At 36.8% G+C, this 23,034-nt stretch overlaps 1 protein-coding gene and 1 long non-coding RNA gene across 4 annotated transcripts in view; one reads left to right on the plus strand and one right to left on the minus strand.

The window, feature by feature from the left end:
- The window catches only part of rps6kc1 (ribosomal protein S6 kinase polypeptide 1), an 87,573-nt gene extending 74,889 nt beyond the window's left edge, over positions 1 to 12,684 (plus strand). The window contains exons 13-18 of one of the 3 annotated variants that reach the window (XM_067384698.1): positions 3,002 to 3,091; positions 6,339 to 6,421; positions 6,607 to 6,702; positions 7,661 to 7,744; positions 11,980 to 12,047; positions 12,289 to 12,684. In XM_067384698.1, the coding sequence (XP_067240799.1) occupies positions 3,002 to 3,091; positions 6,339 to 6,421; positions 6,607 to 6,702; positions 7,661 to 7,744; positions 11,980 to 12,047; positions 12,289 to 12,427 (560 nt within the window). In that variant the 3' untranslated portion in view covers positions 12,428 to 12,684. Of the gene's footprint in view, positions 1 to 3,001; positions 3,092 to 6,338; positions 6,422 to 6,606; positions 6,703 to 7,660; positions 12,048 to 12,288 lie in introns of all 3 variants that reach the window. The other 2 variants (XM_067384699.1, XR_010894998.1) reach the window with 2 other exon arrangements.
- A 752-nt stretch (positions 12,685 to 13,436) lies between these two features.
- On the minus strand, positions 13,437 to 18,684 carry LOC137018702 (uncharacterized). Its single transcript, XR_010894931.1, has 4 exons — positions 18,596 to 18,684; positions 17,632 to 18,331; positions 15,916 to 16,941; positions 13,437 to 13,924 (listed from the first exon to the last, which is right to left on the minus strand). It is a non-coding gene; the product is annotated as an uncharacterized lncRNA (long non-coding RNA).
- Between the last annotated feature and the right edge of the window lie 4,350 nt (positions 18,685 to 23,034).

Raw genomic sequence — 23,034 nt, forward strand, 5'->3', positions numbered from 1 at the left:
TCACTGCACACTGTTAAAACAAACTTTAATAATTATAACTAAAATGTGGCAACCATGTATGAATGAAAATGTGAATGCATATTTGTCATAGAACTTACAGAATTATGAGAAAGACCAAGCACTCAAGTGTTAATTTTGTCAACTATTTTTATTTAGTCTTAGGCGTAGTCCTGTGTCAAATGTACTTTTTTAGTTTTTATTATATTTAGTAAACCTTGTCCCATATTTATTCAAAGTTTAGACGACTAAATGTCTGGCCATTTTATTCTAGTTTTAGTCAATGTAAACCACAAGCTGCAAAATGGTTAAATTGATAATTTTGCTCAATTATAATCAATTATAATAAATAGAAATTTATTTTTACATTTCATTAGAATTATTGCACTTTCACTTGAAAAGACACAGGTAATGTGACATTCATTATAATGGGTTTAAGTGAAGATTGTTGTAAGTTCACTTAAATTTTTATTTTTATTTTTAAAGCTTAATAAATATTAAAATTGAAAGCTTTCATTTATACTGTAATGCTGAATGTGTATAATTAATGGCTAAAATTGAGAAAAAAACATTATAGAGATATCAGTAGCAGTAGGCTGTGTTTACTATTTTCCTAACAAGGGAAGGGGGTGAGATGGTCAGGGTTCAAGAGTTACTGTTCACAACTGTTTTGTCCCCTCTTTATCTTTAAAAGGAGAAATGTTTTTAATAAATCTAGTTTAAAATGCATGTGCCAACTTCTTTATTCTCTATTCAAGTTCATGGTTGTCTTTTTGAAAAACTTATTTGGGTCATTCTGTGTTAACTCAAACAGAGGTCCCCGGCTCAATTTTGATTTAATTATTTTTTTTTTTCTGTAGTAAGACAAACATAAATAGTTATGAAAGCCAAAAAATGACTTTAGAAAGATGGCAGCAGCATTATTTTATATTTGCGCCGAGATTGTTAGGCCTATTAGTAAAATCTGTTGACTTTAGCAACAGTGACAGTTTAAAAATGGCAAAAAGCACTTGTTTTTTTGCCTCAAGTTTGCATGCCTGTAACTCAAGAATTAGGCCTATTAAAGATATTTTAATATCCTTTTAGATTCTGGTTCTATATTTATATTTTTTAATATTTGGCACTCAGACAGGTATGTTCTATGCAGTTGAGATGATAGAGAAAAAAAAGAGATACGTTTCTAGTTTTAACATTATTTGTTCTTCAGATATTCCTCTTTAAAAGAAAAGTATCAGCTGTGTACAAAGGGACCCACATTTGGCTTTGACCACAGAAAATGTGTACAATTTACCAATTTACTTGTGGAGCCTCATTAAGATCTCCATATCACTGGGATTGAACCATCGAGGGCCTTTAAAATGAAAATACCAAAAGGAAAGCTTAAGAACCAAAATCTAAAAGGATATTAAGATATCCTTAATACTTCTTGAGTTACAGGCATGCAAAGCACAAGAAGTGCTTTTTGCCATTCCTTAACTGTCACCGTTGGCATATAATGAAACAAAGATTGCTAAAGGCAACAGATTTTACTAATAGACCTACCAATTTCTGTGTAAAAATAAAATAATGATGCTGGCATTTTTCTAAAGTCATTTTTACACCCCTGTAAATTGGCTCCAAATCTCAGGTGAAAATTGTCATTTTGACCCCCCTCTACAAAATAGTGGATTACTCATTAAATATACCTTTGTGACATTTAATATTTTGGTTTTCATCTGTTTCCAAAAGTTTCAGAAATTTGGTTGATTTGACCCAGAATGACCCATTTATCATTTTCAACAAAGTTGTTATATATACAGGTGTCTCAAAAAATTTGAATATCGCAGATAAGTTCTTTTTTTTTTTTTTTGTAATTTTATTCAAAAAGTAAAACTTTCATATATTCCTGATTCATTAGACGTAAAATAAAATATATCAAGCCTTTTTTATTTTATTTTGCTGATTACAGTTTACAGATAATAAAAATTTAAAAAAATCTAGTATCTCAAATTATTAGAATATTTCCTAAGATAAATCAAAATAGGATTTACAATACAAGAAAATTAAAGTTCTGAAGATTATATATTCATTAATGCATTCAGTACTTGGTTGGGGCTCCTTTAGCATGAATTACATCAATGCGAACTGGCATTGAGGCGATCAGCCTATGGCACTGCTGAGGTGCTATTGAAGCTCACGTTGCTTTGATAGTAGCCTTCAGCTCATCTGTATTGTTGGGTTGGGTGTTTCTCATCTACCTCTTGATAATAACCAATAGATTCTCTATGGGGTTCAGGTCAGGCTAGTTGGCTTGGCCAATCAAGCGGAGTAATATAATGGAGAGCAAACCAGTTAGTAGTACTGTTTTGGCACTGTGGGCAGGTCCTGCTGGAAAAGGAAATCTGCATCTGCATAAAGCTTGTGAGCAGACTGAAGCATGAAGTACCTTTTCCTGCCACACTTTTCCCTTTCAGTCAACTTTCCATGATCATGCTTAGATACAGTGCTCTGCGAACAGCCAGCCCTTTTAGCGATGACCTTTTTTGGCTTACCCTCATTGTGGAGAGTGTTGATGATCGTTTTTTTAACAACTGTCAAGTCAGCAGACTTCCCCATGATTGTGGTGGAGAGTACTGACCTAGACCTTGAGAAACATGATATTTATACAATATGAATGGTAATTTAATCAAATTTGAAATGAAATATTCTAATATTTTGAGTATTTTTTTTTTTGAGCCATTATTATTGACATTAACATAAAAAAGGTCTGAAACAGTTTAGTTATGAGTCTAATATATATTACAGTTTCACTTTCTTAAATAACCGATGAAAAATATTGCACTTCCACGCTATTCTATTTTTTTGAGACGCAACTGTGGATATATCCCTTAAATATTTAGTGTTCATTAAACCATTTTGTGGGATCTTGAATTATAACTAAAAGACTTGTACACACTACATAATTTTATTTAAGGCTGTGGTGTAATTTGATCAGAGTTTGATTGACACACTAACACTCTCTCAGGTCGTGTGCAGCTGACCTATTTCTGCAGCTGGAGTGATGTAGAGGAATCATGTGACCCTAATGCCTTCTCTAAGATGTACTGCGCACCAGGTCAGCTTGTCTTGACATTATAGAAACATTCTGTTCTGTTTTTGTGCTCTTTCATTAAATGCACTGTATTTCATCTTCATTTGAGCTCAATGTAATAATCATCAAAACTCATATCAAGACTTCTGGTGAGGAGTTAAACTAAGACTGAACTGTGCCACAGTGCCGTGGTACTGTGCAACTGCTGTTAATCAGTATGTACACTCACAGCCCATGCGTTGACAAAGAATATAAACAGAATGAACAGGATATGTAATGATAATATTTGATAATAGTGTGCAGATGGCCACGTTACCGCCACACAAATATCCTCCAAAGGCTTACACTTAAATGATGCCCGTGATGAATCAACACCCCTAGTAGAATGAGCCTGACCACCTCTTGGTGAAGAAAGTGCATGCATCTTATAGTCACAAAATATCGCATCTTTCACCCGATGCAACATCCTTTGTTTTGCAGCCCCAACAAGGCCTCATCTATCTCATCCTACGCATGAAATGAGAGAAGCAAATGCGTCCCTAAAGAAACACCCTCAGTTGGTATATGTCCAGCAGAAATGGCCACCATGTACACCTTAAAGGATTAGTTGACCTCAGAATTTAAATTTCCAGATAATTTACTCACCCCCATGTCATCCAAGATGTTTGTCTGTCTTTCTTCAGTCGAAAAGAAATTAGGTTTTTGAGAAAATCATTCCAGGATTTTTCTCCATATAGTGGACTTCACTGGGGTACAATGGGTTGAAGGTCCAAATTGCAGTTTTAGTGCAGCTTCAAAGGGCTCTACATGATCCCAGCCAAGGAATAAGTGTATTGTCTAGTGAAACAATTTTTAATTTTCTAAAAAAAAATAATAATATACTTTTTAACCACAAATGTTCATCTTGCACTAGCTGTAATTACGTTGGAAAGGTCACGAGTGACGTAGGCGGAAGTATTGCAGGATAGACAGGATTTTCGACCAGTTCTGAACTGGCTCAGACAGGTGTGAAGTGACTGAACGTGAGCAGAAGACCACAGATGTCCTGGAGTTTCGCTATGGCGCTAAAGCAGCCTCCATGTATTTTATAAAATTCTGTAGGTTAACACATGGAAAAAGTGGGCATTGGTTGATTAGACAACCCTTTTAGTCCTCTTGAAGTGTCATGTTCACCAAATAATGTACAGAACAGGGAGAGGCACTTTGCAGCATATCTCAGTATGAGGGGTATACGATTTTTTCGTGCCTCTTTGAAGCAGACCTTCTTGGAGGGCCCTGAAGTGGCTGAGCAGCAGAGGGATCTCGTCTCAAAGGATATACGGTCTGACTCAACATAGGGGGCCCAGCATGTTCCATGAAGAGCACCATTTGCAGAAAGCATAATGTTGTCAATGTGCGAGTTGAGGTATAAATGTTGTGTTCTGAAAGCCCTGAAGCACAAAGCCCAAATTAGTTGGTTGTTGTATGTTATGTACAGATGGTTTGCTGTCCAAAGAGACAGATGTGGCGAACCTGAAGAACAGAATCTAAAGGGCATTGAGGAGAAAGGGAAATACCCTTCAGTGGTTTAACACAATTCTCCATGGGGGGTTTTGATAGCATTGATGGAACAGTCAGATACTTGGGCTAGTGCCATCAGCCAATGAATTGGCATTGGCTTCAGACAGTCGTTGCACAATTATCTCTCTCTCTACCCAGACAATTTTCAGTCATAACATTGATGATAGCTCAAAATTCATGGTGGTGAAAGAAGGGTGAGTAACAGTGTGTGTGCCACTTCTGATGTCAGCTACCAAAAGATAAAAGTACCCTTTCAACGGACACTTGCCGTTTTGAGTTTCCAGCTTGTGAGGTAGGATGGAGAAACAGATAACACTGCATTATTAGTCTCTGTCTAGTGAGACAATAACGGATAGAGCAAGTCCTGGATTCCATACCAGAGAAACAAATGCACTGACAGAGTTCTGCCTCTCAGGCCCAGAAACACAGGAGACAATACGGATACATCTGCAACAAGTGCACACAGTTGGGTGACCCAGGGTACAATGTGCGTCCTACCTTAGAGATGCCCAACAGCTCTGGATTTTCAAATTTCAAGACTTTGAGTCGAAAATAATGTAATTTCAATTTAAAAAAAATAATAATAATAATAATAATTTGTAATTTCAAGGAAGTTTTTATTTATTAGAAGGGAAATCAGAATTTTCAATGATACCAAAGTGGAAAGAGGTCAAAGAAGCTGGAATGCACCTGTGCATTAGATAGTAGTGAATGACTTTGTAACGTTATGTCAGTTTTAATTTCAGTAATATTAGTTGTTTGTGTATGAGCAGCTTTCATACAGTTAATGACTCTACTGTTGTGCTTTGTTTTATGTAATTCTTTTTTTTTCCCATGTACCGTGTATAAAAATCATATTAATGTTTATTAATACGCAAATTGCGAACTAGCCTCTGGCAAGAGATCTGTTGGCCGCCCCCATCTGCGTTATAAGGATGTATACAAATGCGATATGAAAGCTCTGCTTATCAATATAGAGAACTGGGAAGACATTGTAGCTGAAAACAACAGGTGGCATAGTGTTCTTCAGAAACAGCTTAGACTTGGGGAAGAGCACATCCAGACCTTAATGGAGGAAAAGAGAGCTATAAAGGTCGCTCCCTCGATGATACCACCAAAGCCAGACATTCATGCATCCATTGTGGCAGAGTCTGTCACTCCCACATCAGCCACATCGGCCTCGTCAGCCATAGTCGGCGCTGTTCTAAAGATGTCAACATGACTTCACGACTGGGCTCATCTTCCATAGTCTGCAACAACTGAAGGAGGCCTACTAATGTTTATTCATTTAACCTATCCACTGGTACAACAAGGGCATTTTATTGGTTGTCAGTTTAATGTTTAGTGTTTGTTTGGATTCGAGTCCTTCCTTCATTTTTCTGTCTGCATGGTGACATCGTAATAACTTCTTGACTCACAAGTAGGAGCCTAATTGCCTCATAATAAGGTAATGTTAATTGTGCTAATTATTTATGTACTTATGATGAAGAGTAGCAATAAAGCTACTTTATTAATTTAGCTGGTTTATGAGTTCACATTCTTGTGTGAGAGCAGCATGTAATTAAATAAAGCGCAAAAAAAAATATAATTACACACCTAAGGAATATTTTGTTGCAAAAGTTTCTTTGTCAGTTAAAAAAAAAAAAGACAAACAAGAAATTTTCTAAAAGTAAAACACTCATGATAACTTCTCTTTCTTTATGGCATGTAGAAGTGGGCGGAATCTGTGAAGAGACGCTAGCGTGTGATTGGTGGAGTTTGGGAGCCCTTTTATTTGAGCTCATAGTTGGAAAGGTGAGAGTATTTTATCAACAGTTGAATTGTTTTCAGTGAATAATTTTAAAATGAATTTATACATTGATTTGAGTGTGGTAAATTGTATTGGAGGGATTTTCATGTAATTTTAACATATTATGTTAAAGGTTAACACACTTATAGTTTAAGTTTATTGCTGTTCATGTGTAGTTTGCTGTGTGTAGTCTCTCTATCAGTGTCATCCTGCTGGCATTGGTAGACACTCATCCCTGAACATCCCAGAGTTTGTGTCGGAGGAGGCTCGCTCTCTGCTGGAACAGGTTCATATTTTTGAATACTTTTTGAATCTAAACTACCAAAAAGGACTTGTTCTGTATTTCCACCTATTACATAATAGAGATGAATACATCAGCACAAGACTGCATGCACAGACACAGATCAATGCCTACTACTTCATCTTCATCTCTTTGGTCTGCCCACTGGTGTGTTAGTGAAGTGAAATGGACAGAGTGAGAGATACTATCACTAGGATGTCTCAGTAGGGCATAATTTATTTGTTCAGTAAATTTCGTTGTGGATTCTTTGGTAAACCAGTTGCAGTTTAGCCCAGGCTTTGCAAACTTTTAAGGAAAGATATGGACCTGTTAGTAATGCCACAAAATCACCTGTTATTTAAATTGTGATTAAATTATATACAGAAAGCAAGCAAAGAATCTCCCTTTATAATCACTGGAGCTGTCAATCACTTCTGTGCTTAGGGAGTTCTGCACTCTCGCCACAACTCACATTCTCATCTTGGTGATTATTTGATTGCTATATGACTCAAGGTGACTTGATGATGACTATCTTTCCCACTCCTCATGTACCTGAAAATACCTAATTTCTTTGTTCTACACTATGTAGTCCTTCGCAAGAGGAATTTGATGTCAATTAATTTACTGTCAATGTTTAGAGAAGGTGAGCTGGAAACATACTTTCCTGTGTTTGAGAGAATTATCATTATATTGGCCAAAGAATGTGTGATTGTTACTTTTTCAGCAAAGTTTGTTCAGATCTGTCACTTGAGTGTAGACTAAGGCAGTGGTTCTCAACCCGGTCCCCCTTTGCATTTTGTACATTTGAGAACCAATGCTGTTTTCACATCAGTGATGTTGACATGCTAAATTTTAATTGTGTATATATTAATAATATTTAATTCTATAGTGTATTTTTGGAGGGTTAAACTATTGCTTAAAAGAAATTACGTTTTACTTTAACTCTCTCTCCCTCTCTCTGTAGTTGTTGCAGTATAATCCAGTTGAGCGGCTTGGAGCGGGAGTAGGCGGTGTGGAGGATATTAAGTCTCATCCTTTCTTTTCTCATGTGAACTGGACCAATTAAACTATCAGATGCATTACTAGAATGAGATGAAAGATCTGTCTGAAATCAGTCTATATGTACAAAAACAATGTCATAAATGCTGCAGGACACGTTTATTTTACACATACTCTTACCTACAAATGTCCAAAGCTCACTGTCAGTTGTGAGGAAGTCTCTAGCAGTGAGAGGATTAGTGATTCAAATTCAAGAGTCACTTGAGAGTTTGAGGATGTTTCCTGTTCATATCATAACGTGGTTCCCAAACCTGGTCCTTGAGTTCCTCCAACCCAACACATTTTGGATGTCTCCCAGGTGAAAAAAACGTACTATTTCTAAATTTCTAAATAATTACTATTACTATAATGTACTTAAAGTGCTCTATTTTTGCACACTAATTTTGTACTTTAATATAATAAAAATTCTTCTTTTTTTATCAATATATTTATTATTTTCACATGAATAACTTATAGAATCAATTCAGTATACAAGTAAAAAAGTTTTCAAACCACCCCTTTCCCACCCCTCAATAGACAGAACACTTATTATGGATATTATGACAAGGCCTTGAGATGATGTGTAAGAAAGAAAAGAGAGAGAGAGAGAGAGAGACAAAAAAATGATTAGAATAAATAAATAAATAATAAAAATAATAGGTTACAGTAAAGAAGTTACATTATAGCATTGGCATTTTCAATGTAACATCCAAATTATTCATATATTCAACAAATTTGCCCCAAATCTTGTCGAACTTTCATTATTTTATTTATTTATTTTTTTTCAAATTAAACATCATTTTTTTCAACAGGAACATAGGATGAAAGTTTTAAGCCATACAGTATGACTGAATTGTTCTTCTGATTTCCATTGTATAGCTATACATTTCTTTGCTGCTATCAGAGCCATCTCAGATTCATCCCCCAATAATATAAATCTCGGATCAAATGAAAGCTTAACATTAACGATTTTGTCATTAGTTTGTATTATCTTTTTCCAGTAGGTTTCAAGTTCCAAACAAGTCCAAAACATATGCAATAATGTACCAACTTATGTTTTACATCTAGGACAACATTCTGATTATGAATCACTTATCTTGTGTAGTCTTTCAGGTGTATAATATACCCTGTGTATAATATTAAACTGTATTAATCTGTGTCTACAGTTATAAGAAAATGTTAAAGCATTTTTACAGATGAATTCCCAAGTATCTTGTTCAAAAGGACATTCTAGGTCTTTTTCCCATTTAAGTCTAGAAGGCAGTACATCTTCTCCATACAGATCAGTGAGGTTCGTATACATATAAGACACAAAACCTTTGGACCCTCTTTTCTCTCTTATAATATTTCTATTGAAAGTTAGGACAGGGGCCTTAAATTACCTCCTTGTAATTTAGTAATATATTGAAAATATTTAAAGAAATGTTTTACAGGAAGAGAAAACTTTGTTCTCAATTGTTCAAATGTCAACAGTATGTTGTCCTCATACAAATCTTCAAACAATTGAATACCCTTTTTATACCAATATTGTGTTATCCCATCTCTTAGTATTTCAGGAAGAGCTGGGTTATTATGAAATGAAGTATTATTATATAATGGTAATAGCCATTTATATTTTTTCTTGATCTCAAAACCCAGTTTACAAGTGTGTCTAATGAATGGGTTATTAACCTCTGTTATAACATAGGACAGGGGAATGAATAAAGCCTTGTCAAGAGGTATTTCTCCTTCATGATATTTTTCAATTTGTATCTATGCAGGTGGAGCTGTACTATTCATCTGCCAGAACCATACCGCTATCATTTGTGCTACCCAGAAATAAAGCAAAAAATCTGGGAGTTGTAATTGACCTTTTTTAAAGGCCATATGTAGAGTCTTAAGTTTAACCCTTGGAGTTTTATTATTCCAAATAAATTTTCTAATCGAGCTATTAAGATTAAAAAAACTTTTGTGGAACGGAAATCGGAAGAGTTTGAAATAAATATAAAAATTTAGGAACATTAATTTTTATACAATTTATCCTGCCAGTTAGTGATATCGCTAGTGAGTTCCATCTTTCCAGGTCTCTTCTTACCTTTTTAAGTAGTGAGGAGTAATTCAAAGAATATGCTTCCTCCAACTTCGAATATTCAACCCCAAATAATCTTTTCTGTATTCCATGAAAAAGGGATGTTATTTAAAGGCATCTTCTCCGCAGCCAAATTTAATGGCATCTTAACACTTTTATTTATATTGATTTTGTAACCAGATATTTCTCAGAAATTTTCCAGTAATTGAGAAGTTAGGCAGAGATGATTCTAGGTTAGTAAGATATAACATTACGTCATCCGCGTACAATGATATTTTTCGTACATAGCCTCCTATCTCCAGCCCAGATATTGCCTCTTTTGCTTGTATTTCAATGGCCAGGGGTTCCACTGCTAATGCAAAAATTAAAGGAGACAGAGGACTTTCCTGTCTAGTTCACCTTAACAAATTAAAGTGCGAAGATAAATCAGAGTTAGTACGGATGGTTGCCGATTTAGGACCGAAATTCATTTTTTGCAATATAGCTATCAAATAAGACGCTTTTTCGGCGTCTAAAGAAAGAGCAATCACCGGAAAATCAAATTTATTTCAGAATAAATAATATTCATAAGCCTCCTTATGTTATCAAAGGGTGATCTATTTTTAATAATAGTTTGATTATTAAACTCGTTTGATCCATATGAATTAAACTAGGCAAAACCCGCTCTAAGCGTAAGCGTAAAAAACCATTGAGAAACCATCTAACCCAGGTGTTTTACCTCCAGCTAGGGCAACAACTGAAGATTGAATCTCTTCTTTCGAAATTTCTTTCTCATGTTCTTTTTTTGTCATTATCACTTAAGACTGGGACATCCAATTTGCATAGAAAGTTTTGGATTTCAACTTCATTTACTCCTTGGGACTTATACAGCAGTTTATAAAAATCTAGGAATTCTTGGTTAATTAATTTTAGGGTGTTTTAATAGTTTTTTTGTCTGAAGAACATATTGTAGTTATAGTTTTTTACTAATTTCTTCTTTTCTTATTTGCCATGCTAACACTTTTCTGATCTTATCCCCATGTTCATAATAACTCTGTCATGATCTGAGAAGTGCATTTTCTGCTTCTTTTGATGTCATAATATTGTATTCAATTTTTTTGGCTTGCAATTGTTGAAACAACTGAATCTTTAGTCTGAAAATGTTGTCTTTCTATTGTTAATATTTATTTTTCAAGTAATTGCAGCCTTTTCTGATTTTGTTTCTTCTTACTGGAAGAATAATTGATGATTTGGCCCTGTAAGAATGGTTTCATAGCCTCCCAAACTATACCTGAAGAAGCTGAATTCCTGTTTGTAATCATAAAGTTGTCTATGTTATTATTTATAAAGTTCAACGCTTCAGGACTGTTTAATAAATGGTTGCTAAATCGCCAAAGCTAATAATTCGGCAAATCCAGAGAATATTGCACTGATATCAATAAAGGGGCATGGGCTGACAATATTCTTGGTAAATAGTCACAAAATTCAATCTAAAAATTCTTCTTTAGTACTTCTTAAGATAATCTTAAGAACATGTACTCAACTGTGCTATTTTGAGACTCCATGAAATATGAACTAAAATGTACTTTTAATATGCTCTGTATTTAAAAAATGTATTTAGTTACCATTTATAGTACACTTGAACCCATAGTGTGCTACAAGTGGAAACTAAATACATTTAAGAAGTACTAAAGAAGAATTTTTAGCAGCCAATATTAAGTTCAAAATTAGTGTGTGAAAATAGAGCACTTCAAGTACATTATAGAAATGTACTTTTTTCCCCCACCTGGTCCCTAATCAAACACACCGTCTCATCAGCTCATAAGTAGAGACTTCAGGACCTGAAATGGTTGTCGGTTTAGAGAGACATCCAAAATGCGTACTATTGGGGTACTCAGGACTAGGGTTTGGAACCGCTGCTATATGTATTTGTATATAAATTAAACTGCTTGTGTATGGGTGTGTTTAATTTATAATGTATTTATAAAAAGCAGCTGGCAAATTTCATTGCATGAACATCTTTAGCATGTGCTATAACACGTTTGCCGTGATTGTCTGATTTAAATTGATCACTGTCATATTTATTATTACATCACTACATAGTCTCCACTAACCCATCTAATGCTCTGTTATTTATTAAATGCTTTGTGTCAATGGGCTCATATTGGTTCTTTCACTTGATGTATTACTTTCTCAAGGATGGTTCATACTCTTGCAGACAAATAACTACGGAGCTCAATGGAATGGAGAATAACCATTTTAAAAGGTGCTTGTGAATCAAAATTTACTTTGAGTGTTATGTCAAATGTGCAGCAAGTTTAAGATTGAATTAAAATTTGTATCAACCGTTTTAGTTAAATCCTTTTGAGCATATGTTAAATTCTTGCTTCTCTGTACAACGTCTTTTCCCTTCTGTTAATCTCAATTAGAATCCAAGAAATGAAAATTAGGATTATTGTTCATCCTACCGGTATGCGAGTTATACGGCTTTCTCTCAATTTTACCAGGGAAGAAAATCCGGTTGATTGCCTCGCCAGTCAAAGCAATGCATCAGTATATGGATATCTACAAGGAAAGAACAGTCCTTTATTGGGAACCTTAATGGAACTTTTCTCCCCCCCACCCCCTCCTCTGGAAGAAGACTGAAGAATAAATAAAAGGAAACAAAACACACAAACAACCTGGCCTTGCAAACACAAAGCTGAAATCATCAGTTACTTTTACTTTCATAAATATGAACTCATAACTTTCAGTTTACAACTTATTCAACATTTCAGTCCATGCACCCCAATATACATTTACAATGTAACTCATTGACATTTGAGTAAACCATGGCATACCAAGTCACATTTTCAGTGTATACATTGTCTCATTTTTACTCACTAAATGACTTTAAACCTCAACATATTGTCTGTCTGTTTATCTTACCATTTTCTCATCAACTGAGCAGCACAGGTAACCTAGCCCAGTGATTCCCAACCTTGGTCTTGGAATTCCCCCAACACATTTTTGATGTTTCTCTTGTCCGACACCCATTTAAGATCTTGGAATTTTTACTAATGATCTGATTAGTTGGATCAGCCTTGAAAATAGAGTTGGAAGTTTTCAGTAAGAGCAGAGTGTGAAGGTTGAATTAGCAGAGCAATAGCACAGCTGTACATAAAATTTTGCAATCCACACAACATAACGGGAGGCGTAGAATTCAAAAGAGGACAGATTGGTGGTGCGCGTCTCACTGGCTCAGCTGTGACCAGGACCGCAAGTCTTTGTAGTGTATCGAGAGCTATGGTATCCAGGGTAATGTCGGCATACCACCACGTAGGATGAACCTTACCAACAGGAGTAACTGTCGACGCAAGAAGAAGCTGGCTGACAGCGATGTGGCTGTGCCCTCTTCACTGTGCCAGTGATAGTCTCTTTGCTAAATACTTTAGTAAAGGCAGGTGTGCTTGTACTATTGTTATCTAGCTTGAAATTTTGAAACATTTATAATGTAAATAATTATATAATGTAATATTTCTTAATTTTATATTTATATACGCGTTTATGAGTAAATATATCTGCAATATATTACACATGCAGTATCATATCTGATCATATGTAAATCTATATATTATGAAGTGTATTACTGAATATAAAATTACATACATTGGTTGAATCAATGCTGAAATTAACAAAAATGATCTTTGGTAATATTGTTTGTTCAATGTTACAATGTGATGTTGATTCTAGATCACTTTTGTTGAAACGGAAAATACAACTAAAATGTAATGTCCACATAAAATAATGTTGCCACCTGATGTACCAAGTTAGTGTTGAAACAACATTAATATTGCGACTATAATTCACTGGTGCGTCAACACTTCCTGACCATTTCAAAGTTTGGGGAAAACCTTTTAAAATATAAATGACACCTTTCCAGCAGTTGAGTCAATTTAATTTAAACGTTTAACATGAACAAAGACAAAAATATTTAAAAGAGGGGGAGAGAAATGTGACAAAATAATTACAACCTTTAAAAATAATATCAGCTTCAGACGTCTGATGTCATTATAACTACAGGTGCTCCAACGGTTCAGGTTTTAAAAATCTGTCTTACATCAGACTACTGCCTTTTTTCCTTTGGGTTGGGTTCTCTGAAATCTGAAAAAGAAAGCATGATGTTACTCAAGAACCAGTCAATTCAGTTATCATACATGCAATCACATTCAAGAATGTTAATACTAAACACAATATGATTCACTTTAGAAAAAAAAAAAAAAAAAAAAAAGGTCAACACAATATTCTAAGTATGACTGATTAGTATAGTTAGTAATTCTGTTTATTTAATCTATTTTTCTAAAATCTATTGCTTCAATATTAAAAAAAAAGCACTGTGGTAGAGGGTGTCCAATTTTTCCAGCCGAGTTTATGTCCAGTCCTAATTAAACACACCTGAAGCAGCTAATCAAGGTCATATACCCTTTTACAGCCCACATGATCAAATAGTCACGCGCATTTTGGCAACGGAAGTGTTGTTCCCCAGTGGTTCTAATGTGTTAGATATGATTTATATGATCTATACACTCTAAAAAAATGCTGGGTTAAAAACAACCCAAGTTGGGTTGAAAATGGACAAACCCAGCGATTGGGTTAAATGTTTACCCAACCTGCTGGGTAGTTTTATTTAAACCAACTATTGTTTAAAAATTGCTATATGGCTAGTTTAAAATTAACCCAAAATAGTTGGGAAATTAAAAACCAGATGCAATTAGAGGCAACAATAATAGACAAAAGGTGAATGTTTATTAATAAGCTTTAATAGTTTATTAATATTAATTTATTAATAAGCAATTTAATAAATGTTTATTGTTTAATAATTATTCATTGAACATGTTTCTTGAGCAGCAGATCAGCATATTAGAATGATTTCTGAAGGATCATGTGACACTGAAGACTTGAGTAATGATGCTGAAAATTCAGCTTTGCCATCACAGGAATAAATTACTTTGTGAAATATATTCAAATAGAAAACCGTTATTTTAAATTGTAATAATATTTCACAATATTACTGTTTTTACTGTATTTTTAATTAAATAAATGTAGCCTTGGTGAGCAGACGAAACTTCTTTTAAAAACATTAAAAATCTTAGTGGTTTCAAACTTTTGGACTGTACTGTATATCTGGCCACTGTATATTTGGCCATCTGCTAACATCTTCTATCCACTCCACTACAGTACATGGATCTGTACTATGTACTATGGATGTCAATGGCTACAATCAACTGTCTGGTTACCAACATTCTGCAAAATATCTTCTTTTGTGTTCAACAGAAGAAACTCATACAGGTTTGGAACAACTTGAGGGTGAGTGAATGAAGACAATTTTCATTTTGGGTGAACTATCCCTTTAAAGCTGCAGATTCACCATAGCCTATGTGTAGACCTTAATCTCTTTAAATATCCCAATGTAGTGATTTTGGATTAGCCTCACACAAGGGCACCACAAATGTAGTTATTTATGGTCTTAAATATTAATATTAAGATTTTATTTTAATATTAATATTGAATCAGATGATTCCTTCCAACAGGGGCACCAGCAAGGAATCTCACCTTGACAATAAAGAACAATCATGGAAGATTGTTGACTGAATTCGAATTTTATAAATTGTTATAAAAGTTTATAATCTGACCAATCTGAAGGATTTAGTGAGATTCGGGCAAGCTTGTAGACTAGAGCCTCTGATTATCAATGTAAGAATTAATTTATTAACAAAAAGATATACAAGAGTAAAATAATCACACTCTCTAAATACTACGAAGGAAAAAATACTAAACTACCAAGAAAATGTAATCAATAATCAAACAGAAACTACAAACAACACAAATGTACGTTAACAAAATTGAATGCCAAGTAGATGAGCAACAGATTGGATGAAGCAATGAATGGGTAATTAGAAGTCTATGGGGGAGTCAATTGTGGTCTTTCTGGATGTTGGTATGAAATAGTAAATAAGCATTTACTATGAATATAGATAACGTGTCTAATGTATCTGTGTACACTGACCCTCAGTCTCTACACAAAATAGCAATCTCATATAGCAACAACCTAATGCCAAGGCCTTTGGGAAAAGGTTTGGTTAGCTTATATTTACGTTTCACTTGGTTGGGTGATCAGTCCGGGAATGGGAAACGTCATCCACTGGTATCCTTCCGGTGCAGTGTGAGACTGGGTTGCTTTCCAACAGTTGCAGAGCTGCACTGAGTGCTGGAGGTCTTTGTGTAATCCATAGAACTGTCGGTCAGATGGTGGTCGGTCTGCAGGATCTTCTGTAGGTTGGAGGTACTTGAAGGTCCATGCGGTGAAAGGTTTACTGTTCTTCCCTCGTCAGGTCAGAAACTCAGAACGAGGGTTTGTTCAATTGGGAAAGCTTTTATTCCTTCCTGTTGGGGAGGGGATTATTAATCCCCACCTTTCCTGATGTGGTGATGTGATTGGGTCATATCATTCCAGGTGTCCGCCCACATTTCATGCTGTAGAACTTGTTATATTGTCCCAAAATACACAGTTAAATAAAACAATGTCTTTAGGACCTAAGAAAGGCTTTATTTCTTTTTCAAACCTTTCTCAAAGTCCTTGTGGCAGTGTTCTGAACTCATAGAGTCCAAACTTGATGTGAATTGGTTGAGGTATCACATTTCTGTCTCAGTGGCTTTTATTCCAGGTGCGGTTTCCACTGTGTGTGCACAGTTTCCTGGATGAGTAAAAAGACGCATATGACATGTTCCTTACATTATTCCTGTCCATTTCTGGTGATTTCAAGCCAATATATTTAGAAATAGTCTTTCTTTTGGAGCATTGTTCTTGCTGTGCTCTAGCCAGAACTGGTTTGGCAGCCCTAGAAGTCCATGGCCATTCACACCTTGGACTCAGGCATGGAGGGCTGAGGTGAACAAAGGCAACTCGTTATGAGATTAGCCTGTGATCAATGGGCCGTTGATGTAATCTTTCCTGCCCTCCACCTTTGGCAGTCCCAATTACAAACGTTGTTTAGCTGTCGTTGAGGGTCCTATCACACTCTTTTGTATAAATCAAAGTGATACAAAAGGATGTCTGTTGTGAAGCTCTGGTGCCATCACTACACGAAGCCATGTCAGTCATTTTCAACACAAGGTGCCTCCTATCAGGAGTAACGGTTGGAATAAAATAGCAGACTGACTGAACTGCATCAATAAGCTCTTGTTTTACCTGACAGACTTCATTCTTTACACATATATGATGCTGCTGACATTTACACTCTCTTAAATTTTAAGAGAGAGAACATCATGTGAAAAGATTACTTTGTTAGACACTCTTCAACACGAACCCGTTAAACAGCGCACCGCTGTGTGCATCGGTCCTATCACTCCGTGTTGTGCATGTCAAATAAAATCAGTCATAATCAATAAATGTAATTTCTTATGTTTTTGTTGTTTCAGTATTTATTTATTGATCCTTATTAATTTTGTTTCAAATACAGTTTCTGAATGTTATTTACATATAAAAACATTTATGATTAAGTAGTAGGCTATATTATTTAATGGGAACTTATTACTGTTAGCTACGTGAGGCAAAATAAGTCAGAATGAAGGATAAACTGAAATTCACGGAATTTCAACAACTTCTGCTCCTGTATTTGAAGGATAACTGAAGGTAAACGTCATATTATGCGACTATGCATTTCTTTACGGAGACCTTACGAGCTACTAGCTACGTTCTGCCTTAAGAACAAATGGTGCAACCGAATAAAGTACAGAGTTAGTTACAAACTAGCTAGTAGTTACTAAGCCACTAGTGTGGACTTTACGTTCCAATTTAAAAAAGAACTTACGAATGGCTGGTGCAACCCTACCCAGGAGTGCAGGCACAGGATAGCTTCAGTTCCCTGGTCAGGTGATAATGCTGTTGAAAACAACTCAATGTATAATCATTGTCAGTATTATCAGGAGGGTGCTTCTCATTTTTTTTTTTTTTTTTTTGTTTAAATTGTCCATTTTCATCTGCCTTCAATCCTGTTAAAAGTGCAATGTGCTCTGCAGGCACTTATGGATGCAAGACATGGACTATGTGTGAGATGTGACAAACTTGCTCACGATCATGTCTTTTGCACTTCAAGAAATGTGTTAAATAATGTTAGAACTTTATTCAGGAAATTCCTAATAAACATTACTAAAGCAAAATGCATTTTTAAAGAATGTAAAAAAAATGTATGCTTTATTCAAACACTTCAAACACTTTTTAATGCATCTAAATACAGACAGTAACAATGCAAATCAAATGCAAATAAGCATGCAAAACAAAGGAACAGAGAAAAAAAAATAAGCTAGATGCACCATTGTTTGCTATGTGCTAGAGACGTCATGTAAGTATGTCAGGTGTTTCAACAAACAAGACTTCTGTATTGGATGCTATACTGTCCTCAACATGTTTTTGGTGTTTTGACAGTCAGATAAACTCTCTTCCCTCACATGACTCTGAAGACAAGAAGTTCGTTTGCCCACAGGTTTAATGGTCTTGGGTATGGAGTGAAACTACAAATAAACAAATAAACATATTTCAATAATAATGTCCAAGAATTACCAACAACTACAACATCATATCAACATCCACAATAATGTGCGCAAATAAACATACCATTTTGTAATGTAAATAATGAATACAGCGATATGACACTAAAGCACAATGTGGCTAATGCAATAGCCGGATGGAAAATGATAAATAATTATCTTAAACCCAACAATTCACATTTATATGCAAGTATAATGAACATCCATATAAATCAAATAAATACTTACAAGCGATGCTGTTGCAAGGATAAAGATTACAAAGATATATGGCGATTAAAGAGAGCCATCGTTACCACTGCCCGCATGGAGCATTCACTACTTCCTGATTCACGTGAAAACCGGAAAATCACAGAATTAAAGCAACGTCAAACTTGCCACTAGATGGAGCTCTAAACCATAAATGAGGTGAACAGGAAAATAAGTGCCATGGAAAACATTAAGGAGTTGCAGACATTAAACAATTAAATGTGTTATCAAATTAAACAAAATATGAAATCTGTAAAATCAAACTTGTTCCAGCACACTCCCCGCCTGGCGTGGACAACACGCCACTACTCTCAAGTCATTTAGATAGATCTAATCAAGTTTCTCAGGAGTAAGGAGAAGGATTATCTTAGTGATATGCCGTATGAAGACCTTTGGGCCTTCCTTTTTAAAGACCTTGACTTCCACCTTACGGACTTTGTTGTCCTTGCTTGGGAAGAGTTGAGTAACAACTCCCATAGGCCATTCATTCCTTTTTTGTTGTTCATCCTTCAAGAGCACAATGCTTCCTAGTTCAATGTCAAGCTTACTAGAGAGCCTCTTTCTCCTTGGTTGCAAAAGAGTCAAGTACTGCTTTTTCCATTTATCCCAGAAGGTTTGTGCCAAGTGTTGTACCCGGCGCCACTGCCGGTTATGAAGGTCTTTGACCCAATCACCAGCTGGGGCAGGAGCAATTGTGACCTTTTGAGTTAGGAGTGCATTGGGTGTGAGTATGAATGGATCATCAGGGTCATTTGACACTGGCACAAGAGGTCGGGCATTGATTATAGCAGCAACTTCTGCCATTAGAGTGGAGAGTGCCTCATGTGTGAGTGCTGAAGGTCCAAGCTGTTGGAACATTGCATCTAGTATCCTTCTAGCAAGCCCAATCATCCTCTCCCAGGACCCACCCATATGAGATGCATAAGGTGGGTTAAACTGCCAGATACAGCCTTGATCCACAAGAAATTTTTTGACAGAGGTATTGTCAAGATTCGAAGAAATGTTAATCTCCTTGCAAGCACCTACGAAATTTGTTCCTCTGTCAGAGCGGATGAGCTTCACAGGGCCTCGAATGGCAATAAAACGCCGCAGGGCATTTATGAAGCTAGATGTATCTAAAGACTCAATAAGCTCAATGTGCACAGCTCTCACACTCATGCAGGTGAATATTACTGCCCACCTTTTACTCTGTGCATGACCACCTCTGGTACGTCGTGCTGCCACACTCAATGGGCCGAAAACATCTAGTCCCACATTTGTAAATGGGGGATCAGTGGATACACGATCTGCTGGAAGGTCAGCCATTTTTTGAGTCTGTGGTTCCCTTCGTAGTCTTCAGCAAGTGACACATTCATGAATGACACTGCAAACACGTCTCTTCCCACCAACTATCCAATATCCAGCAGCACGCACTGCACCCTCTGTGTAATGTCGTCCCTGGTGTCGCACTTTCTCATGATGATGTTTAACTAAAAGTGTTGCAATGTGATGTTTTCCAGGGATGATAAGGGGCTTTTTTGCATCAAGCTCAATCTGTGCTTCTGTTAATCGTCCTCCTACTCTTAGCAGGCCGTCTGCATCTATGAATGGGTCTAAGCCTTTAAGGAGGCTTTTTTTGGAGAGCTTGTCCCCTGTTTCCAAGCTCTTATACTCTTGGGCATATGTCTCCTGTTGGACTGCTTTGATGATCGTTTTTTCAGCACATAAGAGTTCTTCAACTGTTGGAGCACTGGAACAGTAATGCCAGCCCTTGCAGCTTCTGTCTGAGGGTTGTTTTTCAGAAATTTTGGTCCATGAAGCCATTTGGTGTCTTGGAGATGAGCAGCAGTGATAGACCTTGTTGCAATGTCTGCTGGGTTCTCATCTGTGCGCACATACTTCCATTGAGTTGGATGTGAAGACTTACGAATCCGGAGGACACGATTACTGACATATACATAGAAGCGCCTGGTCTCATTACATATGTAGCCCAGCACTACCTTACTATCTGTAAAGTAGGTAGTGTCATCCAAGGGTATGTCAATTTCTGAAGTTATGAACTCTGCCAGTTCTACTGCCAGAACCGCAGCACACAACTCAAGACGGGGAACTGTTTGCTCTGGGCTGAGTTTTGCTTTACCCATGATGAAGCCGACATGGTTGATTCTACATGAATCTGTCACTCTGAGGTATGCCACTGCAGCTATTGCTTTCGTTGATGCATCAGAAAAGACAAACAACTCCCTTCGTGTAGCTGTAGAAGGTGATATGTGTGTGTAGCATCTTGGAATCTGGAGCTTACTTAAATCTTTAAGTGAAAGTCGCCACATGTCCCATTTTTCTTCCATTTCTTTGGGAAGAGGAGAGTCCCAGTCATCATTCTGGTTATTAAGCTCTCTCATGATGAATTTACCCTGGATCGTGACTGGAGCAACAAAGCCAAGGGGATCAAAGATGCTATTAATGGTGGATAGGACACCTCGACGAGTAAAGGGCTTTGTGTCAGTAGCTATTTCGAATGTAAAGGTGTCATATTTCAGACTCCAATTCAATCCAAGACTGCGCTGCGTAGGAAGCATATCAGATCCAAGATCCAAATCTTTGAGATCACTGGCATGATCCTGAGGTGGAAAGGCCTTTAGAACCTCTTTACTGTTTGAAGCTATCTTGTGAAGTCGTAAGTTGGAACCAGCTAAAGTCCTCTGTGTTTTTGAGCAGGTCCACTGCTTCCTTGACTGTAGGAAGAGACTTCAAACCATCATCAACGTAGAAGTCACGGTTCACAAAGTTCTTGACCTCAGGGTCACCATCTTTGACGGACTGCCGGAGACAATAGATGGCCACAGCAGGAGATGGACTGTTGCCAAACACATGAACCCGCATGCGGTACTCAATGATGTCTTCAGATGGGTCATTATTACGGAACCACAGGAACCTTAGGAAATTGCGGTCACCCTCTCTCACTAGGAAACAGTAGAACATTTGTTCAATGTCAGCTGTTATGGCCACAGCTTCCTTGCGAAATCGCATGAGCACCCCCAGAAGGGTGTTGTTCAGGTCTGGTCCAGTTAAAAGAACATCATTCAGCGAGACATCCTCATGACGGGCACTGGAATCAAAGACAACTCTTATATTCCCGGGTTTTTTAGGGTGATATACCCCAAAGAGAGGCAAATACCAGCACTCTTCTCCTTCCATGAGAGGGGGAGCTTCTTCAGCATGATTGTTACTAAAAACTTTTCCCATAAAAGTAAAGAAGTGCTGTTTCATCTCTGGGTTTCTCTCAAGATTACATCTCAAGGTTGACAACCTTTTCATGGCTTGACATCTGTTGTTAGGGAGTCTGCACCTTGGAACTTTGAAAGGCAATGGCGCTACCCAGCTGTTGCTTTCGTTTTTCTTCAGCTCTTGCTCCATAATGTGAAGAAACGACAGGTCATGGATAGATGGGCCCACTTTGTTGTCATCACAAGTAATCTTAAACACTTCTTGACCAAACTGACCATCTTTGTGATTGTAAACAAGTTGCTCCATAGAACACATTCCATAGTAATTTTTCCAATCATTACTGTTTCTCTCTTTCACATGAAAAACATTTGGACAGGGATCAAAGATGGATGGACGTTGTTCCTTTGTGTTAGTGAAGAATGTACTCACAGTAGTAGACTTGTGAATGCCGTTCAGACAAACATTGCCAACTATCACCCATCCTAGGTCAAGCTTTTGTGCATAAGGAGCATTGTGAGGACCATTTACCTGTCTGCGAACCTTATGGACTCTGATAATGTCACGACCCAGAAGAATCATGATGGGAGCATCTGGGTCCAACTCTGGTATGAATGGAGCTATAGGCTTCAGGTGAGAGTGATAGAGAGCAGCACTGGGTGTGGGAATCTCTGCCCTGTTATCAGGAATGCTGTTACACTCTAGCAAACTTGGTAGGGAGAGGATTACCTTTCCATCTACAGACTCGATTTGGTAGCCAGATGCTTTTCGATCGATGGTCTCTGTCACTCCAGAACAAGTTCTAAGGGTATACGAAGAAGCTGGAGCGTTTTCTTTGAAGGCATCAAAGAATTCAGAACGAGCTAACGACCTATTGCTCTGCTCGTCAAGGATCACATAGACTTTCAGTGCTTTCTCAGGATGGTCTTTGGGGTAGACTTTCACCAAGCTGATTTTTGAACATGACTTATTTCTAAAGTCACCTTTGCAAATTTCAGTGCAATGAGCTTCCACTTCAGTCGGTGCCGTGGAAACTTCCTCCCCGCCATGCTGTGATGAGGATGCTACCTCTTGAGCTTTTAGAGCTGGGCCTGGATGCAGTGCAGAAATGTGCTTCTCACTTCCACACTCTGAACATTTAGTTGCAAATCTGCAGTTCTTAGCTGTGTGTGTAGTGGCTAAGCAACACTTGAAACAGATTCTTTTATCTTTCAAAA

The sequence above is a fragment of the Chanodichthys erythropterus genome, chromosome 4 (assembly GCF_024489055.1).
Source record: "Chanodichthys erythropterus isolate Z2021 chromosome 4, ASM2448905v1, whole genome shotgun sequence".
In the NCBI taxonomy this organism is placed as follows: Eukaryota; Metazoa; Chordata; class Actinopteri; order Cypriniformes; family Xenocyprididae; genus Chanodichthys; species Chanodichthys erythropterus.